Source organism: Lissotriton vulgaris, chromosome 12 (genome assembly GCF_964263255.1).
Source record: "Lissotriton vulgaris chromosome 12, aLisVul1.2, whole genome shotgun sequence".
NCBI lineage: Eukaryota > Metazoa > Chordata > Amphibia > Caudata > Salamandridae > Lissotriton > Lissotriton vulgaris.
The window spans coordinates 610,489,497-610,515,531 of NC_141700.1; the positions used below are offsets into that span (position 1 = coordinate 610,489,497).

A 26,035-nucleotide genomic window follows, 5' to 3' on the forward strand; every position below is an offset into this window, starting at 1 on the left:
CCAGTGGTATAGAAGGTACCTGTGGAACCAGTGTCTGCGGCTGAGATGTCACCTGAGCCGGCAATTCTGGAGAAACCACTGCAGGAGCCGCAGGGACAGGCAGGGCTTGTGTAGTCGGAACAGCAGCAGGCTGTGAACATCTAGCTTTGTAATCCTGCAGCATGTTGTGGAGATCCTGCAAGAGAGAAGATGGTACAGACACCATGTCTTGCCTCGAATACTGTTGTGGCTGGGCAGAATGATGATACCCACATTCCTGCTGGTACTCATCTTCGGAATCCGTTTCCTGGCATTTAACCAGAAGCTGAGATGGACTGTTTGCATAACCATATGAGTCCTGATCGTTATCCTCTGATTCGTCATCATCCTCCTCTAACAGCAAAGCTGGAGGCAAGGGGGTAACTTTCCTAGGAGATGTCATGTCAGGTGTAATTTGTCTCATAGAAATAGTAATTATTTCCGTCGACGACAGAATCGTTGACGATCCCGTAGACGATGGAGATGGTAATGCTGCCGTCGTCGACGGAGTAGACTTCGTCGATGAACAAACAATCGTCGACGAGATGGGTGTCGACGACGCCGTCAAGACCGTCGATGCTCATGCTGTCGTCGTCGTCAATGTTGTCGTCGTCGAAGCCCTCGACGCCGACACTGTCGTCGTCACCACCGTCGACAAACTCTTCGTCGTTGCTGCCGTCGTCGCAATCTTCGTCGACGTCGCTGACACTGTCGTTGACGACTCCGTCGTCGACGACGGGATCGTAGACGTCGATTGTACCGTGGACAGGCCCATCGACGGTACCATCTTAAGCTTAGGCTTCACCGCCTTCGTCGAAGAAGCCTTCGTCGACGAAGCCTTCATCTGCGTCGTCGACAACTTGGAACTTCTGTCAGACTTCCCAGAAGACTGAGAAGAAGATCTTTTGAAGGCTGGATTAGTCTTCATCCCAGAAGAAGGTGTAGATGGTCCTTCCCTCTCCTTTTCACCTTGGTGAGGAGATTCGACCGGACCCTGGCTCTCAGACTCTCTGGGGGTCTTTTTTGAGGCCTTAGATGGCCGCTCCATAGAAGGAGAAGGGAAAACTCTACCCCTTTTTACTGACTTTCCTGTAGATGAGGCTGAAGAAGAGTCTTCAATGTCACTGGAGACTGTGTCTTTTCTGGACTTCAACTTTTGGAGCCAGGTAAGAAGCCTACCCTCACGATCCTGGAGGGTCTTGGTAGAAAAGGTGCGGCAGATCTTGCAGTCCGCAGCCTTATGATCAGGATAGAGGCAATAAATACAATCTTTATGCTTATCCTCAACAAACAATCTTTTCTTGCCACAGGTGGAACATGGCTTGAAAAGGGCCTTCTTCTTCTCCTTATCAGACATCCTGGAAGGGACAGCCAACAATTCTGAAGAGAAATCCTGAAGAAAACTTCTGAAAAGAGTAGAGATTGAGCAGAGCTCAAATGAGACTCCCTAAGCACAACGTGCAGTAGAAAATCTGAGGCTCTGAGGTTCCTTCAGGAGGGTTCTATGGGGTGAGGCTCTTCTGATTGGCTGATGCTTAGTTTGGTCGCTTTTACAAAAAGAGGCGGAAATGCTACAAAAGGGAATCAAGCCTAGGCCTTTTTCTTTCTCTTTTGTACCTACTGCTATGTTTTTTTGTTACCGAGACTCCCATTCCGACGACGGGGATTGATACAAAAGCATGGAAATCTATGAAAGTTCCAATACTGGGGCAACAAGCATCCTAGTACTGGTTTTAGAGTTTTACCCCTCATGAGCCAGGATAGCTTGAATTCAGTGGCACAGTGAGCCTGGGACCCACTTCTGGACATACCTGGTGCACTTAGGGCAAGAAAGCAAAAGAAACCCCAAAACCAGTCCTAGGATGCTCATTACCAGTCCAGGGAGGACAAGGCCGGGCAGTTCAGGCTGGACTGTTCACATTGGGTGCAGGGTCAAGACTGATTTCCATATGGCTGGGTCCAAACTGGAATGGCGTGGTGAGCAAAAAAACGAGGGATATAGGCCCAGATCTCTTTACTGGGGTGAGCGTTTGACATTGTTCTGCATTTTGTCCATCAATTGTTCTTTTTGCATCTGTCACCCTGAGTGGGACGGGTATGCCCATTCGTGGGTCCCGTGCTCTACATGCCACTGGAGTCAAGCTATCCTCGCTGATGAGGGGTGAAACTCCGAAACCGGGCCTACGATGCTTGTTCCCAGTCTAGGGACGATCTGGCCTGGCAGTTTGTGCTGGACTGTTCCCTTAGGGTGCAGGGTTAAGACTAATTTGGATATGGCTGGGTCTAAACTGAAATGGCATGGTGAGCATGGATTTAGGAACAGATCTATGGACTGGGGTAAATGCATGGTATTGTTCTGCATTCTGTCCATCAATTGTTCTTTTTGCTTAGAGAGATTACTGACAGCCCACTTGGTGAACCTGGCTCTTCCATTGTTGACCTATCTGATACAAACTATTGGTTTAAATTACACTATTTCACAATGATATGCCCTAATTGGAAAAACTGGATCTACAGAGATTACAAAGCCCCACTGGGACTAACAAGTAGATAGCCACAAAGAGGTTTCTGACAACCAGTGTGTATTTGGTTGTGTGGCTATAAAAAATATTTCCTTACATAGTACACTTAGACTTACACAATTTAAGTATATCCTGAGGTTCTATTATACCCCACACAAGCTATATTGCTATGGCCTCAGAGAACACTCTGTTGTCCCAGATGTCATGAATAAGTATCTGAATTTATCTCATTGCTTGGCAATGTCCTGGAATACTGGTTTTTTGGCATATCATTTTGAAGAAAGTTAAATAATAGACATTAACATTGCACCCAACCCGTTGTTGCTTTACTGGGTTATGCCAAAGATATATGTGTATCAGTCAGGAAGCTTACTGCATTAGCACTTCTGTAGGCCAAGAGGTGCATAACAATGAGATGGGGCCTGGGACTGCTCCTTACCTTTACTGAATTGTTGCATGACCTTATTTTAATGTTGCATCTGATAACTTCAGCTGATTAATGTCGCCGAAATCTAGACCTCGAAATATCTGGGCACTCCACCAGGAATGCCTGACATAGCATGCTGCTGACAATAATACCACAAGTGAGACTGCTGATAATGAGTAGTTGTGGTCAGAGTCTTCACCACCACCAGTCTTCACCACTAATCCTTTGTTATGGAGTAATTGAAATAGATCTGAGAGTGCCTTGTGTCGAAGCTGTATGCTTAATATCACTTAAAAAATGTTATGTACTGTAATGTCATTTTGCAGCGATTGCATGAGCCACCTATCATTGTTGTACTCTGGATTATAATTTAAATGCATATTTGACCCTTCTCTCAATTTATAATGTTTGCCATGTTGTTGAAAAATAATAAAAATAATTTTTAAAAAAGACGCTGGGCACTCACCTCTTGTGCCTGACTCTTCATCTTCTTGTGATTCAGTAGTAGCTTATTTTTTGAGCTCTCAAGTAGGTCTATGGTTTCCTTAAGTTCCTTTTGAGTGCTTTGGTGCTTTTTCTCAAGTTCCCTTAGGCTGCCTTCTAGAGTGGAAACTTTTCTCTCGTGCTCTGCCATCTACAAATGGAAACGATGAAATGTCATCAACTGTCACTAAATAGAGGAAAAGGTACCTACATGTGATCCTAGTTGTTGATCATGGGAATTTTCACTAAACTGTCCCCCCTAAGTGAGTGATCCAGGAACTCTTCACAAAAGACAGTTCTTTCATACACACACACACACCTCTACTTTCCCTCAGTTCAGGGATCAGCCTAGGAGTCAGCTGACTCAGATGCATGTCATGAAAACGCGTGGTATTACCACGCGTGCCATTACAACGCGGGGATTACAACGAAAGTCGTTACGACTTTCGCTGGAGGGCGCTGGATAGTGGAATAGTTTAATTTTCTATTCCAACTCCAGCCCACGTTGACAGTAGGGAAGGTGTTGGATAGAAAATTAAACTATTCCCTATCCAACAGCGCCCTCCAGCGAAAGTCGTTGTAATCCCAGCGTTGTAATGGCAGTGCGGGGTAATCCCTGTGTTGTCATGGCTGTTCCCCGCTGACTCCAGGAGCCAGATGGAGCAAAGGGCAAATGAATAAACACTGACATCAGAGCACTGCTGTGGCTCTGTGACGTCACATTTCGAGACGCACCGGAGTAGAATTGGAGCTATTGCTTGCACCACCTACTGGTGCAAAAGAGAGATAGTTAATCTTTCGGGATGTAGTATGGTGCTTGGAGGAAATCCATGAGATAAGGAGTCTACAGGAAAAAGTATCCTTAAGAAATGTTTCTTTAGAAAGGAACATTATCTCTTCTCATTAAAAATCCATTTTGTATGTTTCTTGTTAAAACTAGACACCTTTGAAATTCTCCAGCCTACAGCTCAATAAATCCAAAGTTTCTTAGGTTATAGTTTGCCCGGTGGTGCAATTTAGATCTGGTGGATACCACTACAATAATGGAGCAAAGGGCCATACCTGCATACGTCAGAGTCAAGAAAGTAATGTGTCGTCAACCAAACCCCATTTCACAGCTCGACAAATATCCAGGACAGAAACGACCATGGACCAATGCTGAAGAAATGGACTTCATCATGGTGGATATGGCCCTGGTGGCCCTCAGCAGGCAACTACACTCTTGGTAAGACAGTAGCAGGTTTTGAAGCCTAGCATCATCCAACAAAAAATCTTTTTTGAGTCATATTGTCTTTCTTGGAACCAGTATAGCCAAGAAAAAGTCAATAATGCATCTAACTCAAAGGTCAAGTCAATGTAAAAGCTGAGAGTTAAGCGAGCATTTAGGCGAAACAGTCTCTGCTCCTCTTTGGTGTGATGAGGAGGTGGTTAGAAGGCTGACCCAGTGATGTAATGGCGGACTTGAAATAGAGTGAAAGCATTCCGCAATAAATAAGTCATGGGCCTAAAAACAATTTGTCTGGAAAGACTGCAGTAAAATGCAGAAAAACAAAGCATATAGCTCGCTAACAAGCTGAGCCAAGGTAATTGTCATAAAGGATACAATCATTAACCTAAGTGGCCACAAACGGCAACTGTACATTGGCTTAAATTGAGAACTCATAAGGAAAGTGAGTACCAAGTTAAAGTACTTTTGAGGCATAACAAATGGACAAGGGGAAACAAATCGGGCAGCATGTTCAGAAAATGAATACATCTAGGAGAATATTTTGAATGTAATAAAATAACATAAAACAAACCAATCACGTTGTTAGTGTCATATCTGTACTCAGGAGACGTGTACAGCATTAGGACCGTCTCTACAACAATTACAATCAGGAGATAATATAAAATGTGTGTGTGTCATTCTGTGCTTCATTATAGCCCCACTTACAGCTCCTCGAGCCTCCCTGCCTATCTGTTCTCAGGGTTACTCCACTAAGGTGCATCTCCTGTTTAGTCATTATACACACAGCTGATTGCCCCACGTAAACAGTCTGGCCTCAAGGTAAATGATGAGCATTACACCCCCTTAACCACACTTTTAGATTTTCAATTGCAGCCTTTGCTCCTATACACATCACACCCATTCAGCTGCCATGCATTAGCGTATGTTGCAATGCAAGTCCTGAAACCTGAGCAGATGTAGGTAGCCTCGTAATGTCACATTTGGCCATAGAAAAATAGTTTTTGTATTTTGAGGGTGACGGGTGCCCTCACAAGACTGGCAAGTAATAAGGAGAACAAGGGTCCAGAGCTGCCTCCGTTGAAATCTAGTCTATGATGACTCCCCAGTGTTGGGCCCACTGAAGAAAAGAAAAACAAAGTAAATTATGTGCCAATGAGCGTGGGGCACCATCAAGAGGTATGGAGGTCCAGAAAGCAAGGGGCTGTCAGAAGAGCTGCTGTGCAAAACGTCAGAATCATAACTGAAATTTCCCAAGCCCATTGGGAAGCCAGGAAAGAGTTGATGGTGACCATGTCCAGCTCATCTCTAATAAATAGTGTAGGAGAGTAGGATCTGCTTCTTATAGTTACCCCCACTTTTTGCTGATGTTTCACTGTTTTTTTACTTTAGTCTGGCTAGGACCCTCCTATCCAGGGCCCCAGCCTAACTGCTTCCTCTCTAAAATGATTGCATGTACTTTAGGCACACCACAGATTGGATTCTGGGGTACCCTTATAAGTCCCTAGTATATGGTATCCTATATACCCTGGGAATAGGTACCCCCAGAGGCCTCTCAGGGGCTGCAGCATGTATTATGCCACCCCTGAGAGACCACTCAAAACAGGTCTGCTAGAGCAGCCTGTGTAAGGTAGTGTATGCACCCCTTACTTAGATATAGGCTTCCTATATCTACCTTATATCACTACACATGTAAACCTATTAGTCACCCCTATGGCAGGCCTTATCAATTCTGAAGGCAGGGTGCTGGGTTTTGTGCGAGAGGGTGCCCATGCATGAGCAGAGCCCCTCTGCAGCCTTCGGAATCTATCCTCCGGGGTTGTTTTGTGATGCAGCCATATCATATACTCTTAAGTGCATTATAACCACGTGGTAAATGCTATCTTTGAGATGGCTGCAAGGAAACATGTTGTGTTTGCTGTCAAACACCATGGAATCATACCTCCCCGCTAATACTGGCGGGGGAGGTACGATTCCATCCTAGAGGGAGAAATATGACTACACTGGTACACCCGGTACCAGCTTAACAGAATCCTGACATCACAAAATGGATGCTGCCAGCCACAGACACGCGTCTGCCCTCCTGCTGCTGGATGAAACTCCGGCAGGGGAGGCTGGACAATAGGTTTCCTGTCACAAGGAGGCATAACCAGCTCCCAGACAGGTTTTTGTGTATTGGGGCTGGGTGGGTGCACTTCAAGAGTGCTTTGATGTCTGCACTGGGGACACATTTGGTGTCCCTGTGCATAGTCCAGCTCAAACCGGTTGCAGGGGCACTCATCCCCTGCTCTGGCGCTAAAATGGACAAAGACATGTGTGTAACCACCTCTCTGTCCTGACCCTCCCATAGGTGGGTCCTGAGAGTTTGTCCCACCCCTTCCTTGGGTATAAAATAGGAACCCCTGACTACAGGACTTTAGATGTACCTGGACAAAACTCTGCTACAGAATCCTAGAACTTCAACTATCTACACTTCGTTGGATGACCAAAGAATCTCCCTTGGAGTAAAGGAGTTACCCCCTGCAAGGCAGGCACCAAAGACACATCTGTCTTTGGTGCAACTACGCAGCTCCTGAAGGACTCCGAAGACTTTGCAACACAGGAGGTGGGTTTCCAAGCTTCCCCGCGGCAGATCCGTGGTCTCAGCAAACCTGAGATCCATAGCCCTCGTGGGGACCGTGCAACCCGAACCCCTGGACACTGACCATTTACAGCAGCATATGCTTCTTGGCGATCCCGGAGGTTGTGCTTTGGGCTACTTGTATTCCAGTCCCCGAGCAGTGATTCCCCCCCGAAGGTTACTGGCCTACACTTCACGAGTTACCCGTGGGCTGGTATGAAAACAAGTTACTTACCTGTAACTGTAGTTCTCCAGTATCGGAAGCTTTCATAGATTCACATGCCTGAATCTATGAAAGCTCCAATACTGGAGTAATTAGTGAAACCTCTCAAGGTCCCTTTGTGATCCCTTGTCTGTTGACTTGTGGGTCCCTGAGAAGGGTACTGTAACTTTGAACAGGCTTACCTGGTTGCTCCAGACGTGCCCCGACTCTCCCCAGCACTCAACATCCTTCGTGGGACAGCTCGCCTGCGGACTCTGGTCGACGTCTCCTGGTCCCTGTGGCAGCGGAGTCAAGCTTCACCTCATCGCACCTGAAACACCCAACATTGGTGGGCATTGGTCTATCGTGCCCCTGGTGATCCTGAAGTTACCCAGACTCTGTCCCCTCTGCTTTCAGATTCTTCACAGTTCTGATCCAGGCTTGGATCATACTGGACACTTTTACTTTCCACTGCAGCAGCACTTTGCAGCAACTCGCCATTGAAAACAGTGATGATTCCCGACACCATTTGGCAACTATGCACCCAGCTTCCCTGGGTGAGGTAACACGAGTACTCCAGTGCTCACATGGGTGCTGGCGTTAGAACCTTCTAAGTCTAACATGGTTTGCTCCAAGTCCACTCTGAAGTGTCCCTAATCTTTAAAATTCTTACCGCGACTTTCCCATAGGATTATACAGAGCTCACAGCTGTGTTCTCACACTGCACACCTCCCCCGTGGGTCCAGTGTCACTACCTTGTGTGGTTCCTTGGGGTCCCAGCGATTCTACGTGCTCTAGGCACTGTGTCTCGTCAAGTCGTGGTTCTTATACCACTTTCCTAATATATGGTTTGGTCTCCCCCTGGGGCCCATTGTATATTGTGCTATTGAATTGCTTTCTAGTGTGTTGATATTGTGTATCTTGCTCTCTAATCTCATTAAGAGGTTAGTAGAGAGTGTTTAGTAATAAATACATATATTTTATATATACCTTGTGTGGTTCTCCTTTCATTTGGTCATTCAAGAGGTTATAATCTGGTAAACCAATCTGCTTTACACTCCTTCAAGACTTAGCCTGACGGCTGCTCTCCATAGCTACCACTAGGATAGCTTTCAATAAAGGTTGTCTTAAACCTATTCATCAATAAGGGTTGTTTGGACTGGTGTAAGGAGCCCACTATAACTAGTGGACAGCATATACCAGGCCAACGTCTCACAAATTGGAGACACTGAGAGGGCTGTAGATGTAACTTTGGGAGGTGGTGAAAGACCTCAAGTCAAAGAACAGTGATATTGTGATCACTGTAGGAAGCTGGCTCTGTATACACTATACTAAAATGAGGTATAGGGTGCACAGAGTCCAGTGGAACCCCAAAGGTAGGCAAAGGTAAAAGTAGATAGGACCTTACTCTCTATTTGTGGTAGTGTGGGCGAGCAGTAAGGCTTTATCAGAGGGTAGTCTTAAGCATTCGTTGTACACACTCAGACAAGAAATGATGTCACACACTCAAAGACTGAACTCAGACCATCCTGTTTGTATCACAAATACTATTTAGTTATTTTATTTCTAAAGCCAAGCCTGGTGCAAGTAAGTGAAATAACACAGCAAAATCGTATGCAGTGATTTACAGTTGAATGCAGGTTCAAATGCAATTGGTTGAATGGTAAGTCAAAAATTCGAAATTGCTTTTCAGTTACTTTACAGATTACTGTGCATGTTATTTTTTAGATTACTTTTGCCAATCAGTGTGAAATGCCTAGATATCACACCCAGACATTTCTTAGACAGAAAGCAAGTTAGTCACTTTTAGTGCATTTGCAGTTTTTCAATGTTTCATACAAACTAACTCTACACTTGTAAGAATTTTCAAGGAAAAGCAGCCAATGCAATCATATGGAAGGAAATGAAGTTAACCGTTTGCAGGTAAGTAATTATTTGTGGGAGTTAGTATTCTGGGGTTAGAACCAGTGTTTCCCCAGGGTCGAGGATGAACTCTCAGAAACACCCTCAGCGGCACTAGGGCGGCTGGGTGCAGAGGGTATACAACCGTTACCACGCATCTTTTACCACGAAGTACTGTTACAACGAAACCATTACAACGCAAGGGTATTTACAACGAATGTATTTACAACGCATTACACTACAACGCAGCTACTATTACAACGCATACCATTACAACGTAAGTATAGGTAAGTTTATCTATTTTTTAATACATTTATTAGGGGTATTGGGTTATGGGGTACAGGGGTATTTTTAGGGTTCAGGGCTAGGTTTGGGTTATGGGGTACAGGGGTATTTTTAGGGTTCAGGGCTGGGTTTGGGTTATGAGGTACAGGGGTATTTTTAGGGTTCAGGGCTAGGTTTGGGTTTGGGGTACAGGTGTATTTTTAGGGTTCAGGGCTAGGTTTGGGTTTTGGGGTACAGGGGTATTTTTAGGGTTAGGTTTGGGTTTTGGAGTACAGGGGTATTTTTAGGGTTCAGGGCTGGGTTTGGGGTACAGGGGTATTTTTAGGGTTCAGGGCTGGGTTTGGGTTTTGGGGTACAGGGGTATTTTTAGGGTTCAGGGCTGGGTTTGGGTTTTGGGGTACAGGGGTATTTTTAGGGTTCAGGGCAGGGTTTGGGTTTTGGGGTACAGGGGTATTTTTAGGGTTCAGGGCTGGGTTTGGGTTTTGGGGTACAGGGGTATTTTTAGGGTTCAGGGCTAGGTTTGGATTTGGGGTACAGGGGTTTTTTAGGGTTCAGGGCTGGGTTTGGGTTTTGGGGTACAGGGGTATTTTTAGGGTTCAGGGCTAGGTTTGGGTTTTGGGGTACAGGGGTATTTTTAGGGTTCAGGGCAGGGTTTGGGTTTTGGGGTACAGGGGTACTTTTTACATATATATTTACAAATTCTTTATTAAAATTTAATTTAAATAATTAAATTATTTTAAAAATTATTAATTACATTATTTTAAAAAATTATATACTTACCTATACTTACGTTGTAATGGTATGCGTTGTAATAGTATCTGCGATGTAATGTCATGCGTTGTAAAGGTATGCGTTGTAAAGCTCTTGGTGTTAGGCTCAGGGCAAAGGGGGATCCGAGTTAGCACCCAAAGCACAAGTTACTTACCTTCGGTAACGATATAGCCGTAAGAAACATTAGTTAGTGTTAGATTCCTTACCTTAGAATATCCCCAGGCGTCAGACTGGATCCGGAAAGTTTTCGTCAGCAGTACCCCTGCGCGTCGGTAGGTGTCGTCTGCAGCTCTGCGTCCGTCGTTGGTGTCCTGGCACAGGGGCGTAGGGTGCCCTGTTGATATCAATAGGAGTGGTTGGTTTTGGATTTTAGCTGCAGGATCGGTCCAGGAAGACATCCAGGAGGAACTAACAGCTGGGCTGGTAAGTTGGAGGGTTTGGGGATGTAGGTGCGCCTCGGGTTCTCTTCTACAGGGTGCAGGGTGGCTGGATGCAGGGGTGTCTTTTGAGGTCGGATTTCACCTTACCCTGTCACACTCGGTTGGGGCATTCTCCGTGCAGAGGCTGCATGTGACGTCGGGGAATCTTGGAGGGGTCCACCCACATGGACTCGGACTCTGGAGCACTAGGGAACCTCCCAGGGACCAGTGGGTTACCCAGATTCGGGCTGTAGGCGTCTGGTGCAGTGATGGTTCCAGACTTCTGTTTTCTTTGTCTTCAGCAGGCTCAGAGTCTGTCTTGGGAGTTTCTTTTGAACAAAGCTGCTGTTCACAAGAGATCCGGTCTGGTCTTTGCTGAAGGCAGTCAGTCCGCCCATGGGTTCTGGAGGTCACTGGCTGCTGGACAAAGAGACTTTTGGTGCAGGATCTGTGGAAACTGCAGAGAGCCCGTTAAGGCTGGGGCCAAGTCAGTTCTTCTTTGCAGTCTCCGCTGCTGGGTATCTTCTTTCGTTCTTCTTAGGTTGTGGGAATCTCTCTTCTTGGTTCAGGGCTGCCCCCTAAATACTGTATGTAGGGGTATTTTATGGGGATCGAGGTCAGTAGCCAATGGGCTACTGACCTTAGAGTGGCTACACCCTTGGTGTGCTCCCTCAACGTGGGTGAGTGGGCACAATACCTAATCCTGATTGGAGAGTGCCTGCCATCTGCAAGATGGTGGGCACTGAAGAGTGGGCTTCACCTCACCTCACCTCCTCCACCTGAGGGGGGGGTTGGCAGTGGTGGGCACACCTTCTGGGCTGCTCTAATTGTTCCTGCCTGTCTTCCCACCAAAAAGGAGGGGAGACAGGAAGAGAGCCTGCTCCTGACAGCATGACAGGCTGGTGGTCGCAGTACAAAGGGGGCAAGGCCTTTCAAGTTCCCCTGCCACAGATGCCTCTTCTTGACCTGGGGGAGGTACGCCTACCTCCGCCCAGGAAAGGCTTTGTTTCTGGGCTCAGGGAGCTAGTGCTCCCAAACCCAGTCTTGTGGTGGCAGGCTGGTGTGTAGCAGTCAGGGAACCCCACCAGAGGCTGGTCGTTTTTCAGGGGACATCTCTAAGATGCCCTCTGAGTGCATTTTTCATTAAATCCCACACGGGCATCAGTGTGGGTTTAATGTACTGAGAAGTTTGATAGCAAACTTCCCAGTTTTTAGTAAAGTAATTATGGTGCTGTGGAGTTTGTAATGACAAACTCCCATCACCATATATTCTTAATGGCATTACTGCACTTACAATGTCTAATAATTGGTCTAGACACTGTTGGGGTATAGGGCTCATGCATCTGTACCCTAATCACTGGTATAGTGCACCCAGCTAGGGGGGTGGCTGACCTATGCCAGGGCAGTGGGTTGTAGGCATGGCACACAGGGATGTGCAACATAAACTAGTTAAGCTTCACTCAATAACTGGTTGCCCAGTGTAAGTTCACTTATCACATAATCAAAGTATTCCAAGCAAACAATGTGACATATTTATTGTTGACACTTTATATTTAAACCTTTACAAATTAATAACATGCATGCTCACTGCTGTTTACAGAGGCTCCTTGACCCATCACGCTACCTCTAGCTCTAATAAAAATCTAGATGCAAAGGCTACAAGGGCTGATGCTGTCAAAAGGCTGCACTACAGCAATAGTCCCTAAATTTTAGTTTGGCAGAATTGGGCAGTGACCCATCCATGCCTGAAGGGTTCTAGGGCAAGTCTATCTTGTTGGTGAAAACTAGGGCACCATTGAATGGCTTTGCCATAAGGTTCGCTTGGATATCACCAGAGAATACAAGTGGAGTGCATCCAAGCGAGGCAGCCAATGGTAATGGAGTAGCCAATGGGGCACACCACTGAATTCACAAAGTCTAAGTCAGACCATAGATTTTGTTTTGCATCATCTTCCCTGTGATAAAATGAAGTGTATTATATGGTGTGGTCGTGCGACGTCACCTTGTAATACACTCACCAACTCCTTTAGGACTCTTAGGTTTCGTTTGTCAGACCTTTAACTCGACCCTGGGTAGCTGTGGCACTGAGCAGCAGGGCTAAGACAAAAGAATAAGTGTAAAGCATTTAAACAGCATCAAAGCAATTGAAGTAGAAATCAACAAGACACCAAGGAAATCCGACACAAATTTATAAAAACAGACTGCATTTTTGGACACCAGAATGAAAAAGATGCGCCAGAGGATACTGGAAAAGATGCGCCAGGCGATTCTGGAGATATTATTTTACAGGGTACAGGAAATCAAAGCATTTCATTCAACTGGGAACATGCACTGGCAAATTCAACAAATATGACACTTAGAAACATTTTGAACAGAAAGTTGGGCAATGAGGAGGTCCTGAACAAGGGTTCTACGTCCCACGAGGTCCTCTCTGGTCTGGCTGAAGTCCAGTCGCCACTGGCCTACCTGTCGTCCAGTGTCGCTGTCACAGCCCAGTCCTTCTATGGGCTGCAGATTGCCTTCTGGGCGACCAAGCTGTAATCCGACAACTCTTCCGGGTCCAGTCGACTCAGATGCAATATCTGAGCGTCGGGTCCCGGTCTCTGGTGCTGCACGATAGCAAGGAGCGGCAGTCCGAGGATCTGGACAACCACTTGTCCTTAGCAGGCTTCTTTAGCTGTTGTGTCCCTGTGCTACGAACAGGACGTCAGTCGGCTGGTGCTTGGAGTACCTTGGCTTTGTCTTGGCTCTGGAAACAACATATTCTCGAGCAGGTCACAGCAGACACAGTCCCTATTCTTTGCTAGCCACAAGGGGCAGCATGTGCAGTCCATGTCGGTGTAGCCTCTCTTCGCCAGGAACTTGGTACAGCAAGTCAGTCCTTCTTTGGTCATTCTTCCAGTCCAGTTGAGATCTGAGTTCTGAGTGCCAGGGTTGCCCAATTTATGTTCAGAAATGCCCTAAGGGTAGGATGCAGTTGTAAGACAATGGGATACCAGGTTCCCTTTCTCCTGATGACCATTTACTGGGAAGAGTGGTATCGGGGTTTCCCAGGATGCACCATTCTGCCCACGCCAAGGTAGCAGAACTCCTCTGTCTGTGCCCAGAGCTCCCTAGCCCAACCCAGAGGTGTGGCTACCAAGTTTGCTACACACCCTAAGAAAATTGGTTTGACAAAAGTTATAACTAACTAAAAGGAGCATTACAGGGAAAAAGAACTAGGACACCCTCCACTCATAAGTTTAAAAAACAAAGGCCTGGTTATATACTAACTAATGTACGTTCAATTTTTAAATGAGCATCACAGCATTCTTCTCCGGTAAAGCAAGGCTGGCTATCTAGTCATGCCCAACCATATGCGTTATTTGAATTTTTTTTTTTTAAACAATCATCCCACATCAAGTCGGAAGCCCCCAATCTATGGTATGATTGAGAGTACTTAATTTGATTTCATGGTGGTGATGAGATTGGAAACTTGATGAGATTTGATACTGATGGGGATACATGATTGTTCACCCTCTGTTTTTTGGTCTGCCCTGGTTTAGAAACATTAACTAATTTGAGGATTTAGGAAAGTGGGTTTCTGTTGCAGAACCCCCCAAACACACACTTTTTGCCAGACTACTGATGCACTTTTACTTGGTGTGCCTCGGGTCCCAGGACCTGTGTTCTTTCCCCAAAACTAACCCAATTAGGATCTCTGGCCACAGGTCAGTCCCTGGTAAATGGTACCACAGGTACCCAGGGCACTGTGACCAGAGAAGACCTCTAAGGGCTGCAGCTCTTATTGTGCCACCCTTAGAGGTCCTGTACCATTACACTCACACACATCCTCTGCAAGGCTACGTGTTTTGGTGCAAAACAAAGTGAAGAGTTGACATGGCACACATCTCTGTGTGCCCTGCCTACAACCTACTGCCCTGGCATAGGTCAGTCACCCCTCTAGCTGGGTGCACTATAACATTGGCGAGGGTACAGGTGCATGAGTCCTGTACCCCTACAGTGTCCAAGTCCATTCTTAGACATTGTAAGTGCTGCGCTGCCATTAAGAGTATATAGTGCTGGGATATTGTCATCACGAACTCCACAGCGCCATAATGGCTAGACTGAAAACTGAGGAGTTTGGTAGCAAACCTCTCAGGACATTAACCCACACTGATGCCAGTGTGGGATTTAATGAAAAATGCACACTGAGGGCATCTTAGAGATACCCCCTGAAAACTAACACACCACTAGTGTCCAGGCTGAGTGGCTGCTTTCAGCTGCCACCACAAGACATGTTTCTGTACCCCTGGGTCAAGAGTCTGCTGCTCTCTGGGGTCTGAAACAATGCACATCCTGGGATGAGGTGCCAAGCCTCCTCCCCTAGGATGGGTAGGGTTCACAAAAGAAAAGCTTCAAAGGCTTGCCGCCTTTGTGAGCTTCCTCAAATGTGAAATGTAAATGTACAGGGATTTATATAGCGCAAATCACCAACCGGTTTCTAAGCGCTTGCTTAGGGAACCCGTCCTGGTATTCCCCTGTGAGATACCCCCGGCAGGGTATCTGCAAGGTGAAAGCCAGGCATCCCGCCGCGAGGGGCTGTTGTGGAGATTAAGCAAGCTATTGCCCAGAGTCGCAGTGTGTGAACCCGTGGATCGAGTAGGCACCGGCGCGAGAATTGTCGAGTCTATGGACATTTTAGGACTCAAGACCCCGCCGAGCCGGGAATTGAACCCTGGTCCCGGGCTGACCTCTGCTTCCAGGTCTGCCTCCTCTAACCAGTGAGCCACACTTCTCCTCAGGCCAATTGCTGCTTTCAGCAACTGGTCCCTACTGGTTCTGACCCCCACTTTGGGCGGGAGAACTGGCGTGAAAAACAAGTGAGGAAAAGACGTGTGCCCCCCCTCTGCCAACTCCACCTCTCAGGTGGGGGAGGCAAGGTGAAGCACAACTCTCACTCCACGCAATCTTGAAGATGTGGGGACTCAGCCAACCAGGGACAGGTACATGCCCCCTCCCACTGGAGGGTGGCCCCACCCCATGGAAGGGACCCATTGGTCCCTGCCTTTTACCTACCTTTACGCCTCTAAATCTAGTATTTAGGGGCATCCCTGAACCTTGCTTCCTCAGGTCCAGACAAGAAACAAGAAGAAAAGAAGAAGAAGGACCGAACAGCCATGCAGCAGCTAACAAGAGGAAGAGACGCCCACTGACTTGGCCCTAGCCCTACCAGCCTGCCTCCCCCTTGAACCTGCTCCTGCGAAATCACGTTGTGTCCTGCAGCCAGCAACCTCAAAAACCCTGGAGGACCTGCCTGCCTTCACTTCCAAAGACTACTTCTCCCGTGATCACCGGATTTGTTCAACTGCAACCTCTTGCAGCAGCCGGAAACAGCAAATCCACCCCACTCTGCACCGGCCGTCCACGGCCTGAGCTTGAGTGGGCAAACACCACCAGGAAGTCACCCCGGCAATCCTGAACCGAGATCCAGCGACCGCTGACCTGCCTCAAGCCTCCAGCCGACGCCTGCGGCCTAAATCCAGAAGGCAACCCTAACCGAGACTCAAAACTGGTAAGAAGATCCGACCCCAAAAGGCACCCCTGCACCCGATGCCCCACGGCCTTGTGTACCCAAACCAACGGAGCCTAACCAACCCCTAACTTATCAACTTACCTATAGAAGTGGTGGTCGCACCCAGAAGTCCTTTGTCTCCCTGCCTGCAGTGCTTTTGCAAACCAGAGGTTCTCCATTGGAAACAACAGGGCATCCGACCTCAAAACAGCACTCTGCACCTGCCCGCCCTAATGCTGCTGAGGTTGCAGCTTTGGTGCTAATTTGTTTCTCCATTTGCCCTGAGATAAAGTCCAGGAGCTCTGCTCCCACAGCTGTGGGGCCTGCTTGCTAGCAGCCAACAACCGGAGACTCCCTATCCTCCATAGGATATCATTGGGCCTCAACACTCTGCACCTAGCAGCCCTTGAGCCGCTGAGAGTGTAACAAGAGTGCATCACTGACTCTGGGGGACCCCTGAGTCTAACCCCAGAACCTTAACTTCAACAGTTGATAACTTACCTTTGAACCGATAACCAGTTTTTCCTCCGTAGGATAACATTGACAATTTTCTTCCAAAAAGTTTCTAAGTGTGGAGTTCTGAAATCTAAAAATCCCACTAATAACCAACACGTATTTATTTACCTGTTTGTAGGAAATGACCCAGTGCTGAATCTAGGTATCCAGCACTGAGTTAGAAAAGTAAAGTAAAAAGTAACTTACCTGTAATTTACTGAAAAAGCCTATTCATTTCAATGTACTGTATTTATTAAGTATTACAACCTACTGCATCCCCTGTAAATGAAACAAAGTACAATTCTATGTCAGGACCGGAGGCTCAGATTATGCTCATATTCTCTCTTCGCTTTATTTTACAAATTTTAACTGCACCCAATAAACAAACTTTCAGAGAAAAACAACAACTCCCATGAGTCATCTGAAGATCCGCAACATTGTAGTCCTTTTATTGTGTCCATTGTTAGCCATATAGTCCCTTCACACTGACATTGCCTCCTCTTTCTTCACTGCTTCACAGCCAGTTAAGTCTGTTTTCCTTATTCACTGTGATTTGGAGTGTTTCTGTTGTTTAACTGATGTATTTTGATTGCCAATATTGCTGTGTCGGGTGAAACCCGTTCTCAAGCGTTTTATGGCTTTTCCATTACAGATTCACTGAGCGTTCCTTATGCGGCCAAGGCCGGTTTTGGTGCGGTGCTTTGTATGTCCGCTAGGTGGACTGCTGCGTCTCGCCTCCTCGCGCTGCGTGCGTCTCTTCAGATCGAGGAGACCGCGCTGCAAGTCGCGCTGACAAAGCCTTGTCCATGCTGCCACAGCTATGCCTGGAGCTCCGGGTCTCGAATTACCTTCTAATTAACAAAATTAACGCACCGGAGGGGGTCTGTATTGTGGGGAGAAACCCATGGTGACGCCTGAAGGTGGTATTTTTTGTTGCAGATTTTATCGAGGGTGATCATCATTAGGCGCGCACGGCTGGGAAGCGTCATCCTGTCAGTTCAGCTGAGGGTTTTTCATGCGCTGGGCTCTGCAATCCCGAATGTACGCCTCCAGTCTACCTCAAAACAATTCTGGGTTTTCCACCAGCTGCCTAATAGTTTTTTTTAGCATAATTGAGAATGAATTACACTTCTTTGGGAAAAGATCATTTGCCCTGCCTTCTCATTAATTATCATGGAGTTGCAGGATTGTTCCAATGAGGAAGAGGAGTCCCAGGGGTACATGTAGTGGGACAATGACTTTTTGATACTATTGATATCTCTATTTATAGGGTTGTTAATGAGGTCATGGCACCTATGGAGCAGCTCCTCTCGGACAGGATTGTCCAAGAGTGTGCTAGATGGCAAAGGCCCGCGCTGATCTCCCTACTACCACTCCTGCCACCCCCCCCCTCCCTGCAGGAGACGAGCCCCCCCCACCCTCAACCCCCCCAGGAAAAAGTAATGTACTGAGGAGGTGGACAGGGACGCTTTTGAGTATCTTAAGAGTGCGTTTTTGGAAAAAGGGAACCCTGCGCCAGCAGTGCCTTGGGCCACTCTGGAACCGCCAGAGACTCCTGGTCCGGCTTCTCCTGAGCCTGACGTGGACTCTTCAGAGGATTCGGATGACAGGAAGGGTCTTCACTGCCCTGGCACCCTGGCGTAGCTTCAACTTCAACCCATGGGGATGACTCGGGCATGCTAGACCCGGACCAGATTATCCACCCGCAGTCCGCTGTTTGGACCCCTGGTGACGTTCGACGCAGGCCACCTTCGCAAGCCCCTATAGAAGGAGGCCCGGGGCCGCTTAAAGGAAGAATGCCCGAGGCTTTCCCTTAAAGACAAGGATGCTTGTACCCTGGAGTTTGACTAAAAAATTGCCTCTTTTTTAGCCAAATATATGAAAGGTCCACGCAAAGGGATTGAAAGATCTTGGTGTTCTTGTCAAGATAAGCTTCTTGACGCCATCTGTCCCATGACCAAGATTTTGGACATGGTGGAAGAGGCAAAAGTTTCAGGTTCCATTATATCGCCAGAAGTGCTTTCCAACTGGGCTGAGAGGGCCATCATATTTATGGGTAACGCCAACTGTGCCCTGTCAACGGAACGCTGGCTTTCCCTTTTGATTAAGTTGGACCCCAAGCTTGGGGATTTGGACTCCTCAGAGGCAGGGACAGTGGCAAAGTGGTCCTTTTCGGGGACCCCTTTGTAAAGGAGCTTGGAAAATTTATTGCGTCATTTACATCCTTGGATAATGCGCAATCCAATATCAAACGCGTTTTTAACCAGCGGGTTTTCAATGGGGCCGGCCGAGGCAGGGATTCCCCAGAAGGGACAAGGCTCTGGTCGCGGACAATATAATACCAGCGCCAACCACACCAATTTCTACCCCACCAGGGGCCAGAGCTTTAGGGGCTGTGGAGGCTTTAAGAACAATGCCGGAGGCAGAAATTCAACAGGTAAGTGTGGCACCTTCTTCTCAAGTTCTGATCGGGGGTCGGTTGGCAGGCTTTCAGAACGCATGGCTTTCTATTACCCCGGATACATGGGTCTCATAAACCATACAAGGTTTCCACATAGACTTCTACGACCACCCTCATCAGCAGTACCACCATCGGACTATTTGCTTCACAGCTCGCGATGCGGACCTTATGGACGAAGAGGTCTCCGCGCTCCTGTGCAAGGGAGCCATTTGTCAGTCAGTCCTGCATCGTGATGGGTTTTTGAGCAATATATTTCTAGTTGACAAGTCCGATGGCGGCCAGTTATCAATATCCGGGAGTTCAACGGATGGTTGGTATACTGCCACTTCAAGATGGAGGGGATCTATCTTCTTCGGGATGTCCTACTTCCTTCAGATTGCATGGTGTGTTTGGATCTAAAAGACGCCTATCTGGTGGTCCCAATACATCCCCTGCATCAGCAGTTTCTACAGTTCTGCTGGAAAGACCAGATCTATGAGTTTACCTCCCTTCCGTTTGGTCTTTCCTCAGCACCTTGGTGCTTTACCAAGGTGTTCCACCCGGAGGTGGAGTTCCTCAGAGCGCAAGGTATTCACATGATCATCTATTTGGATGATATCCTCCATTATGGCGCAGTGCCCCAAGATTTTGTCCATGCAGCTTCAGCAAGCGGTGAACCTCCTACAGGGATTGGGTTTTGTCATCAACGAGCCCAAATCGGTTCTCGTTCTGTCACAAAGAGTAACCTTTCTCGGGTTTGTCATGGACTAAGTCCAATCTTACTTGAGTCTCCCGTCACGAGCTGTAACAGACCATGGCCAAACAGCGCACAACGCTCAGGCAAATCGCCCGACTGGTGGGGCTTCTCTCCTCTTCCATCCAGGCGATTTTCCTGGGGCCCCTGTACTATCGTGCCCTCCAGCGATTGAAGGCTTACCATCTTTGGAAGGGTCTGTCTTAAGCCCGGTCAGTGCCGCTCAATGTGGAAGTAAGGGAGGAGATGGAGTGGTGGCTGTCCCACATGGAGGCATGGAACGGTAGGGCAATTTTCGGCTCTGCCCCGGACCTGATCAAAGAGTCCGAAGCCAGCTGTACAGGCTGGGGCGCCCGTTGCGGGGAATTCTCCACTGGTGGAGTCTGGTCAATAGATGAACAAGCCCTTCATATCAACTGTTTGGAGCTCCTGGCAGGGTCCATCGCCGTAAAGTGTTGGACCAAGGACAAGGTTCAGTTGTGTGCTCTTCTAAAAATGGACAAAATTTCGGCAGTTCGGAATGTCAACCACCTAAGGGGTCCCCACTCCTGCACCCTGGCAAAAGATTTTTGGGACTTTTGTCTAGTGCATCATGTCTCGGTGACAGCGGAGTACCTTCTGGGGCAAGCCAACCAAGTCGCAGATTGGCACTCGAGACATATTCTCAACTTCAGCCTGTGGTAGCTGGACACCCGGGTCTTCAGGTGGTTGGAGGACATGTGGGGGCCGTTTTTGGGTGACCTTTTTGCCTCGACCACCAAGTGCCGTGGTTTTTCAGTTGGAGACCGGATCCGTAGGCAGGAGCCACGGATGCTTTCCTACAGGATTGGAGTAAAGAGGACTGTTATGCTTCCCTCCGTTCGCGATAACGAGTTCGGCGGCCCAGATCCGTCGTCAGGAGGCAGAGGTGATAATGGTGACTCCGTTTTGTAGATCGCAAGTTTGGTTTCCGGTTCTACTGGAACTTTCTTGGGATTCTCCAATCCAAATCCACAGGTTTCCTCATCTGCTCCTGAATCTGGACCGGGTTTCCCATCACCTCATGGCTTAGGGTTTCCTCCAGCTAATGGCTTGGCAACTTTCAGGCAACCCTGGTCGCTCCCTGGCCTATCGCAACCTGATGAGCGCCTCTCATCTAAGGCGTGGGCAGACAGTACCACCAAACTTTATCAGTCCGCCTGGGCACAATGGGTTTGTTGGTGTCTTTGGAGGAACCTGGTTTCCGTGGTCACAGATGTTGTTCAGATTTTGAACTTCTTGGCTGATCTGGCTACGAACAGCTTGGCGTACCGTTCAATCAATGTGATTCGATCGGCGATTTCCGCAGGACATTCCCCGGTGGAAGGGGCTCCGGTGGGTGAACACCCCTTTGTATGCAGGGCATTTGCGTCTCCTTGCCTTTGAAACCATGATATTATGTTTTATGGGACGTTAATCAGGTCCTGGATCTTTTTCTGTCCAGGCAGAAGAACTGGTACCTTTCAGTGCAAGTGCTCTCATCTAAGCTAGCGATGCTGTTATGTTTGGTCTCCTGCAGGACAGTTTCTGATGTGCGAGCCTTGGGTATCTCAACAAGTGTGTTCTCCACTAAAGGGGTGGTTTTCACGGTGGGACTCTCACTCACACGATTTCATTTTCGGCTTTCCCGGACGTGCCGAAGCTGTGTGTCATGGGCTGTCTCAAGGCATATGAAGAAATGAGTCAAGAATTTAGTCCTTCGGGCAAACGCCAGTTACTCATTTCCCTAAAGAAGCCTAACAAGGTTGTCTCTACTCCCACCATTGCCAGGTGGGGGCGTTGGGTCATGCAGGAAGCAGGCATTGACACAAAAAGTTTCGGGCACATTCAGCAAGGGGGGGCCATGGCCTCAAAAGCTTTTTCCTTGGGGGCCCTTCTGGAGGACTTGACTCGTGCGGCAGATTGGTCCTTAGACTCGACATTCAAGAGATTTTACTTCAAGCCGGTAATAGAAATGGCTCAGCTAGTGGTAAGTAAGCTTTAAACTAGTATAATCTGGGCCTCCCCTCCTGACATAGAATCGAAATTAGCCTAGCATCGTATCAGTAAATTTGAATTTCATTAAGGACACGGAGGCCAGGATTATCCTGCCTGGAGCGCCGTAGGGCGAACCCTCCCCAAATGGTGGCTGGATTTTGGATGATTCCTCATGCTTGTCGGAGAGTAGGGTCTGCTTCCTATGGTTACCCCCACTTTTTGCTATGATTCTCTGGTTTTTCGACTTTAGTGTGGCTGTGGACCTGCTAATCAGGCCCACAGCCCAGCTGTGCTCTCTCTAAATTGATACCATGTACTTTAGGTACGTACCAGATTGGTTACTGGGTCACCCTTGTGAGCCCCTGTATAGTGTACCATAGGTACCCAGGGCATAGGTGCACCCTAGGCCTAACAGGGGCTGCAGCATGTATTGTGCCACCCCTGGTTTGCCTTCCAAACTGACACCACAGGTCTGTTCACACAGCCTGGGTAAAGAGGTGTAATCACCCCTTACTTAGATATAGTATACCTATATCCATACTAATATTATAAAGAGAGAGCCCAAACCTTTGAGGCAGGTAAGCTCCGGAACCACAGCGCCAACCAGAACACCCAATACAGCGTTGGAAAGGAGAGTATCAGCAGATGGACATAGGCTATACACCAGCCCAACATATACATTAGTAGGGAAAAAGAACGTTTGGGAAAAAGTAGTCTGTTGTTGGCGCGTGCGTTGTGCTGGGGGCGTGTGCATAGAGCGATGGGCGTGGGCATTCGTCAAAAGCCAACCCTGCTGAATTATACCGCTTGCGATGGGCGTACCATTCGTCAAAACTCAACCCTGCCAAAACCCAACCCTGCTGAATTATACCGCTTGTGATGGGCGCGGCATTCGTCAAAACCCAACCCTGCTGAATTATACAGCTTGCAAGAAGCGTTGTGCTGGGGGCATGTGCATAGAGCGATGGGGGGCGTGTGCATACAGCGGTGGGTGCGGCATTCCTCAAAACAAACATGGATTCCACCGTTTGCGAGAAGCGGAAGTTGCATTTGCCATTAGACGCGAGAGTTGCATTTGGCATTGTTGGCAGTTGACGTCATGTGGTGCGTCTAAGTGGCGCTACAGCGGACAATTTCGTTCGAGGCTGCCGCGTCGCCTGGAGCGGACACACACATTTGCATATTGCGGCAAGGACAACAAACAGAAGAGCACACGCTCACCTTCAGCGGTACCGAACGAGGGTTTCTGAGCGAATGCACAGGCAAGTTTTGAGATACATTTGCCTTGCCTATTACAACCATTGCAGAGATTCTATTTCATCCCCGGACAACGTTGGGGCGGGCAGCTAGTCTATACATACATATAGACAAATATACACCTATAAGTCACTCCTATATCAGGCCTTAACAATCCTGGAGGCAGAGTGCTTGGTTTTATGTGAGAGGGTGCCCTAGCATGAGCTGAGCCCCTCTGCAGCTTTCGGAACCATCTCCTTATAGCTGTTCTATGATATAGCCATACCATATACTCTTGAGTGCATTATAATCCTCGCGGTTAAAGCTAACTTGGTTTGGCTTTAGCAGAACATGTCGTGTAAGGTGTCAAACACTTTGGAATACTACCCGCCCCGCAAGGCCTGGCAGCGGGGTTAGCATTCCACTCTTCTAGAGGCACAAGACATGTAGTTACTGGTTTACCCGGTTAAAGTTAAACAGAGCCTCAGCATCACAAAATGGATGCTGCTGCCACAGACACAAGTCTGGCCTCCTGTTGCTGGACGCAACTCCGGCAGGGGAGGCCTGGACAATAGGTTTCCTGTCCAAGGAGGTGCTGGCACCTCCCCAGACAGGCTTTTGTGTATTGGGGCGGGGAGGGCTGCATTCAGTGAATGCGTTCATGACACTGCCTGGGGCACACTAGGTGGTCCATGCATTTCCCACTTCAAACCGGTTGCTGGGGCACTCTGCCCCAGCTCTGGCGCGAAACTGGACAAAGGGAAAGGGGTGTAACCACCCCCTTCCCAGGTCCACCCATAGGAGGGACCTTAAGGGTAGTCCAGCCCCTAAACTTAGTATAAGTATAGGAACTCAGTCACTAGGACTTTAGATTACCCTGGACGAAACTTTGAAACATAAATCCTGGACCTTCAACACTCCATTTCGACTGGAAGACAGAAGACATCTCCCTTGTGGTCAAGGAGTGACTACCTAGTTCAAACAGGCATCAACAGAAACTTTGCCGGTCTGCATTTTTTAGGCCCCGCCGGATTCCGAAGAATCTGCGTCACAGGACACGGACTTGAAGACATCTCTGACCCCAACCTTCCCTCACAGCAAAGCTGAGACCCGTGGCAGACACAAGAGACGTGGGACCGGAACTCCTGGACGTCCTGCATTTTGAAAGCTGCACTCACTTCACGAGGTAACTAAAAGTCCTGCATTGCGGTTCTTGAAGCGCCAGACCCAAGCACCATTTGCACCAAAGGTCAGAGGCCCCCACTCCACGTGTGACCCGTGGGCCCTGCTTTTGCATTTCAGCTCGACGTGTCTTCGCGGTTCCTAGTCCGTTGGCTAGTGAGCCCACCAAAGACTTTCTTTTGAATCTAAATTGCTTTCCTGGTTGCTCTAGGCTTGCTCCCAATTCCCTGCAAAGGAGAAGTTCCTCAGACCTTGCTGGTCTGCACCGAAGCCAATCTCGACATCCTGCGTGGGTTGCGTTTGCCAAAGCTTGTTGGGTCCAGTCCGGATTCCAACACCGCAGTCAGCTAGATCCTTCGTGGGACAGCTCGATTCCAGCTCCTGGTCGTCGTCGACGCCTCCTGGTCCTCGTGGCTGAAGAGACAAACTTCACATCTTCACCTGAAATCACCCGACATCTGGTAGCATCTTCCTACCGCGGCCCTGGTCATTGGCAAGTGACCCAGAATCTGTCCCTTCTGCTTTCAGGTTCTACAGATCTTCGATCCACCTGGACACTTTTCCTCTGGTCGCCTGCAGCACTTCTTTGCAGCTCTCCATTGAAAACGACGACAAAACCAGACACAAAAAGACACCTATGCACCCTGCTTCCCTGGGTGAGGTAACACAAGTACTCCAGTGCTCCCGTGGGTCTTGACTCTCGAAGTGTCCTAGTTTAAAAGGGCTCCATCGTAGTCCATCCGAAAGTGTCCTTAAATTGTACATTTGTAACTTCTTTGTTTCCCATAGAAAGTCAATGGTAACCCGCAGCTGTGTTTAGACACCGCACGCGTCTCCAGTGGGCCTCCTACTTCTAACCTTTGGTTGTTTAGAGTAGCCCCAGCGATTCCACAGGCGCCAGGCCTGCTTTCTAATTCTCTCGTGGTTCTTATACCACTATTTTAGTATATGGTTTGTGAGGCCCCTAGGGCATAACGTATACTGTGCAACTTATCGTATGCTAATTGAGTAACTTGTATTGTACTTTTACCTCTGACCTCATAAAGAGTGCAGAGGGGTTGGGTTTAGAATACATATATATTTGATATATACCTTGTGTAGTGTCCTTTCATTTGGTACTCAAGGGATTATAATTGGCTTTCACTTTTTGAAGCTGTTCAGAGTCGAAAGCAAGGCGAAGATAAATGGGCATTTCTTCCTGGCCTGAGGGCGGTCCAGACGCAGTGCGCTGCATAACGCTCTCATCCCCAGCCGAATACCCCAGGGCCCGCCTTTCACTAGCAGGGCGTTTCTTGAAGGACGCACGTGAGGCTCCTACAGCCCTTCACAGAAGACGCCAGCTCCTGAAGCGGTGAGTTGCTGAAGCGCATTGCTGGGTCGCGCTTACCTTTTGCTGGACACCGTGAGGAGGACCGCTGACGAACCTCGCCGCACCCGCTCCGCGGGTGCCGCTTCGTCGGCCACAGAGAGGAGGAGTTGAACAAGAGACCTCCCAGGGACCAGGA

The 26,035-nt window shown here is 48.2% G+C and overlaps 1 protein-coding gene across 1 annotated transcript in view; it reads right to left on the reverse strand.

Annotated features, from left to right (window-relative positions):
- The window catches only part of PMFBP1 (polyamine modulated factor 1 binding protein 1), a 1,903,249-nt gene that overhangs the window by 507,256 nt on the left and 1,369,958 nt on the right, over window positions 1–26,035 (reverse strand). Inside the window, exon 34 of the mRNA XM_086945556.1 lies at window positions 3,434–3,601. Within this exon, the coding sequence (XP_086801682.1) occupies window positions 3,434–3,601 (168 nt within the window). The remainder of the gene's footprint in view (window positions 1–3,433; window positions 3,602–26,035) is intronic.